This window comes from Branchiostoma belcheri, unplaced genomic scaffold, assembly GCF_001625305.1.
Source record: "Branchiostoma belcheri isolate BF01 breed outbred unplaced genomic scaffold, Haploidv18h27 scaffold98, whole genome shotgun sequence".
Taxonomy (NCBI): Eukaryota; Metazoa; Chordata; class Leptocardii; order Amphioxiformes; family Branchiostomatidae; genus Branchiostoma; species Branchiostoma belcheri.
Genome location: NW_017804664.1, coordinates 1 through 6,283, shown reverse-complemented (window position 1 = coordinate 6,283; position 6,283 = coordinate 1). Strand labels below are relative to the sequence as shown.

Sequence of the window (6,283 nt, the reverse complement as noted above, 5' to 3'; positions counted from 1 at the left end):
CTGAAAATACCGCCAAATGATAACGTAAAAACATTGTCTTCTTTAATTTCACCTCAATAGTAAAATGTAATAGTCCAAATTCCGACGCACCAATCACAATCCACGTTAGACGCACCAATCACAATCCACGTTCTATCGCAAGAAAAGTTCCCGCCAGAAAACTTCACATTCCGGAGGTGACAGCCGCCGCTAGCCGTGCATCAGAATTGAGGTAAGAATTTATAATTTTCTGCCGTAGAATTTCATGGTTTACCCATGTATTACCTGGTATAGAGTACATACAGCAATCTGTTGTATGTCCTGGCTTATTTTCGCTTATTTTTAAGATATTTCTGACAGGAACTTTGGCGTCAACTTCAGTACTCAGTGACAGGAATGTCTAAAACTGTCAGAAATTTAATTTTCATGAAATGGTACTTATTTTACGAAGACGTTGGTTATTGCGGCCAAAGCATCATGAAGGTGGAACTTTTCTCTGTATTTCTTCACATTTCCTGTCAGAAATCTTTGAAACGAAAGCCCGGGTCCATCAGTATATAGTTGCATACCGCTAAAATGAGTTAGATATAATTTGTCTGTCAAAATTCGAAGAAGAATTAATTTTCCACCCAATGTTTACCTCAGAATCTTCAGATAAAATGTTGTGACATCTAGTAGTATCACTTTCAGCTTAGTTTCAGCAGATTTTATCGGGAAAATTTTAAAATGTTGAGTAGCGGTCTCACGTAGGAGGTGTCCCAGTGAAACGGGCGGGGTTCCCCGTGTGTTGGCAAAGCATGGTGCGGGCACTTGCGTCCGTCAAAATTTCGAGACAACTTGATTTTCCATCCGATATTTACCTCAGAATCATTATATAAAATGTTGTGACATCTAGTAGCATCACTTTTAGGTCGGGTTTAGCAGGTTTTATAGAGGAAATATTGAGAAAAAGGCGGGAAAATAGGCGGGGTGTCCCGTGTGCTGGCACTACCCGGTGGGAGAAGTAGGCACATGTATATCGTTGGTCAAAATTCAAGACAAATTAATTTCTCCCCTCATGTTTACCTCAGAATCACCAGACAAAATGTTGTGACATCTGACATCTAATAGTGGTGCTTTTAGATATTTTTCCTCAGAATTCATCGAGAAAATGTTGGAAAATGACGGCGGCTGACCGTCTGACTGAGCTGTCAATCATCGCTCGTGTCAGCACGTGGCAAGTGTACATGTTGTGTCAGAAGTTTCATTTAATTGTTATGTTCTCAGCAATTTTACCCCACAATTAGGAGATGAAATGTTGTTACATCTAGTAGTACCACTTTCATGTTTATTTTTGTAGTTTTATCGGGAAAATGTTGAAATATTGAGTAGCGGTCGGTCTCACGTGTGGGGCCCGGTGAAACGGGTGCAGGGTCCCGTGTACGTGTGTAGCCAGACCCGGTACGGGCCGAGGGTTGGGGACCAGTTACGATAGTTACAATCTTAATAGAGTTGAGCTTGACCTATTTTCTGAAATTCTTTTATAAATCCTCAAGGAATTTGATTTTGTTTAAATTTTGGGACGATGACGACTGACCGTCTGACTGAGCTGTCAATCATCGCCCTTACCTCAGACTTTAGTACGTACGGGTGGCAAGTATGCACCAAAATTGTCTCAGAAGTGTTGTGCTCTCACAGATTTTCCTCACGATTGTCGAGAAAGCGTAGCTGAATTTAATAGCGCCAATGTGTTTTTTCTGGGCTGATTTTTCGGAATCTAACAGAAAAATTAGCATGGTGCTGACAGACTCCGTACCGTAGCGTTCAACCTTATGTTTTCGGTGAAATTTGGCGAGGTCCCCGCCTGGATGGAGCCGGACTCACGGTCCTTTCCCGAGGAAATTTTCTAACGTTGCAAATTCAGCGGTTTTACTTTTGTTTCACTTTAACATGTTCTAATTTATGTTGTTTTTTTAAAACTTGCTTATACGTATTATTTATGTTTGTATGGATTTGGTTCTTATCCGTGACCCCTCCCCTCAACTTCGACCTTGTTGAAAAGCGGCCTTGCGCCGAACAAGCATTTCGAAGAAAAATAAAGGCTTTGACTTGACTTGACTTGACTTGATACCTAACCAAATACATGATAAATACGTGCAGTGAGCAGCGCCACCTGGTTCACCAGCTTGGTACTGCAGATCGAATTGACTGAAGCAAACCTGGAATGATTCAGATTCTGGAATAGATGGAAAATACTAGCTGCAAACTGTCCTGATGTATACTAAAGTTTCTCTCCCCATTTTTTTACAGATCACCCTTTGCCTGATGCCGCTGTTTCCAGGTTGCTTTGAAGGACACAGGCATGAAGAAAAGAAGGCTTGTCAAACAGGTTAGTATAATACTTTGGTTTATTGCAATGCCATAAATTCACATTTAAAAAGTACTAATGTTTTTCCTCCTTTTTTTTTACAGATCATCCTTTTGGCCGATGTCACGGTTTCCAGTTTACTTTGAAGCAAGCAAGCTCAAGAAAAGAAGACAGCTTGTTAAACAAGTTAGTGTGTTTTCTTGCAATATTGTAAATTCCCATTTGAAGTACGCACCAGGCATATTTGGGCTGTTGAGAGACAATTCTGACCTAAAGCTGAAAAAACTTATGCCCTCTCGAACAAAATATGCCCTCTTGAACAAAATATGAACAGAATAAATTCAAATTCATGCTGTTTCTCAATGACTTCTATTGATGTCTTTGCTGTATAATCATGCAGCTTAGAACGTTTCACTATTTGGCAACCAGTCTTTTGTAACAATACAAAATTTTTACTTGTTCAATTGTTTCATGCTTGAGTGATTACCAGAAACATTTTTGAGTGTTAAAAATGTGTGTACTTTAATGGGGAATTTACAGTTACTAAGTTAAACGTAGGGAACATTTTGGACATATTAAGTGCCTTGTGTTGATCTTTGATAACATTTACTAAAAGTACAGGGGTTCTAGCATAGCATTGCAATATGTAGATCTGTAAGACACACACACTTGATCCAAGATTGCTGTAGTCAGAGAGATAGCAGTATAATAGATCTGCAGATGAATATTTATTGTTGCTTTGGAAGTCAGGCATCGAAAGCTGTATTAGATTTAAATTGCAGTCGACTTGCCTAGTCCATTTTGTAAGTGATAAAATGGACATGCAATGATGTAACTATGCACCAGTCTTGCAATGTATGTACGAGAAGTTTCTTTTATTCGTCCGTTAGTGAAAGTTAAAGTAGCTAGGTAAAGTCCAGGAGACGACACCAGAAGGCACCACAGCAGATACACACATTAGATAGTGTTTTTGAACAAAGATTATAAGTAGATACTGAAAAATTCCTGAATAAAGTTTGCGGGACTTCAACTTTACGTAGGGAAAAGGGGAGTCCCCTTTAGGCTTCCTACAAGTCACGTTAACTGGAGTAGAGCAGTGACATAGTTGTCAAAATGTAATTACTTTAACTTTCAAGTACTAAATTGAAAGTTTAAGTAATTTTTTTTTTATAAAAAATATACTAGAGCTTTTAGATCCTTTTTATATATCAATGGGTCATTTTCAGAAAAATAATCTGGTTCTCATGGTAGTTTATGGTACTTTTAGTTTCCAACATTTGCATAATCACAAGGCACACCAAAGTTTTAGCTCATGTCAGGCCAAAGGACTTCACTGAGTCAGACATTATAAGTTCTGTTGAAAAGAGAAGTTCTTTAGCCTGGCCTTATGATCAGCAAGAGGACTCCTGTTGTTTATGTACCTAGATACCCAGGTGAGCAGCTTTGTTATTTGTTATGCTAACCTGCATTCGCCATCACCAACCTTGCTGTATCCTTGGGGGGTTAGGGTTCAAGTCAGCGGCAAGGGAATGTCCATTATGGCTTAGGGGCTGGACATTCACTACCTCCCTCACTGCCAGGCCTTAAAACCTGGTAGCTGCTTGGCTTGGACCAAAGTGGCTAAAAGTGCCCGCGGCAACTTTGATGTCACCTAGCGTCTGACCGGCTAGCCGTAGAGCGGCCAAACTTGGTGACTTTTCCTAAAATATTGTTGGCAACAATTCTTTATCATTGTAATAAAATAATAATTTTTTGTGTTGCCATGGCAACGGGTTTCTGACAGGCATTTTTTGCTAAATTTAGTACTTTTTGTTTCAACAATAGAATTTTATGGGTTTTATGTCAAGTTACTCATGGTTTCTAATATTAATAACATCCCATATAATTTTATGTAAATTTTATCATTAAATATGCATAATTTATGCTAATTTGATGGTCATTGGCCAAAATCCAAGATGGCGGACCATATCATTAGAACAGGTATATATAGGTTATTTTCATTAAAATTTCATCAATACTTCCATTTCTTTTTCCAAAAAAGATTTAAATGAAGGTCTTTAGTATGTTTACAATGTATTTCAGGCTTTATCATGAAAAAGAACTATTTTTGAAAATTCAAGATTCATGATCCAAGATGGCGGATATCTTAAATATGCATGACGTCATTTTATGACGTCACCGGTGTTGCTATGGGCAACATAAGACTTAGTACACCATACTATTCTGTCATAAACACTTTTGGTACAGTTATGTTGAATACCATTTAGTTTTCAGGGAAAAACCTATTTAGACGGTTTTGGCCAATAAAATCACATTAATGACGTCATAATGACGTCATATTACATCATAACGACATAAAAATTGTAGATATGATAAATTTTCACTAGAACACCATTCTCACCCCCATGAAACTCCTTCCTCTTCGCCCCCGCCGTTCTTCTTCGCCCGTCAGTGGTTCTTACGTTTATAAGTACTGGCGGGAAATTTCACTCACGGCTGTACTTATAAACGCCAGTACTTATAAACGTAAAAACCACTGACGGGCCGTGAGGCAGGGGGGGAGGGGGGACAGGGGGGGATAATCTGGTATACCACAAACCCCCATACACACCCTTAGTGTAACATAGACACATAACATATACATATACATTGTCCCAACACACAACACACTATCATGAAGACTGAACAGTAATATAGGCAATACTTAACCTATACCCAACCAACTGCACTTTAACCTTTCACATGCTAACCCCAATACAATATCAACAATGCGTTTTCGTATGCAAATTCACTAAACAACATGGCCGCCCCCAACAGGAGAGAGGCCCCTGCTTGCAGGTGGTCCTTCACCTTGCACAACTACGGCGATGACGACGTGGCGCGCCTGCGGAACATCGACCCCGCGGCAATCAAGTTCATGGTTGTCGGTGCGGAGGTGTCCCCGACCACCGGGACACCCCACCTACAGGGCTACGTGAACTTTGCCAGGAAGATTCGTACCCCGCAGGTGAAAGGGCACCTGGGCGACAGATGCCACGTCGAGAAGGCCGTCGGCAACGACCACGACAACGACCGCTACTGCTCCAAAGATGGCGACGTCGTCGTCCGGATGGGACATCCCGTCAGACAGGGCCAGAGAAACGACCTGACGGACGCCACCCATTTCCTGCAGGAAAATGACGGCGACCTGTCTGCACTGGCCCAAGAGATGCCGGAGACCTTTGTGCGACATCACCGAGGTCTGGAGGCGTATGTCTCCTACGCCCGTCTGCAGCCGGTCCGCGACTTCCTGACCCGCTGTTTTGTCTTTGTTGGGCCGCCGGGATGTGGCAAGAGTAGGTTGGTGCGGGAGTACCTGCCAGACGACACGACCACCTACTACAAACCGGAGGGGGCCTGGTTCGATGGCTACATGGGGCAGAGTGACGTCGTCCTCAACGACTTCCACGGCGACATCCCCCGGCCGACCTTTTTGAATATGGTTGACCGCTATCCACTGCGAGTGCCGATCAAGGGCGGCTTTGTCAACTTTGCCGCAAGAAGGGTTTGGATCACGACTAACATCGTCCCAAACCACTGGTACGCCAACGACCACGACCCCGCGGAGATCTTTCGCAGGATCACACTCTTCCAGTTGTGGGACGACGCGGCACAGTGCTTCAAGGAGTTAGGGTTAGGGTTAGGGTTAGGGTTAGGGTAAATAGGGTTAGGGTAAATAGGGTTAGGGTAAATAGGGTTAGGGTTAGGGTTAGGGTTAGGGTTAGGGTTAGGGTTAGGGTTAGGGTTAGGGTTAGGGTTAGGGTTAGGGTTAGGGTTAGGGTTAGGGTTAGGGTTAGGGTTAGGGTTAGGGTTAGGGTTAGGGTTAGGGTTAGGGTTAGGGTTAGGGTTAGGGTTAGGGTTAGGGTTAGGGTTAGGGTTAGGGTTAGGGTTAGGGTTAGGGTTAGGGTTAGGGTTAGG

At 42.2% G+C, this 6,283-nt stretch overlaps 1 protein-coding gene across 1 annotated transcript; it reads left to right on the top strand.

The window, feature by feature from the left end:
* Nucleotides 1-5,126: 5,126 nt before the first annotated feature.
* LOC109461937 lies at nt 5,127-5,998 on the top strand (the record flags this gene model as incomplete). The annotated part of the gene is made up of 1 exon (XM_019758417.1): nt 5,127-5,998. A coding segment is annotated over exon 1 (872 nt), but the record flags the coding sequence as incomplete, so codon positions are not given.
* Nucleotides 5,999-6,283: the final 285 nt, after the last annotated feature.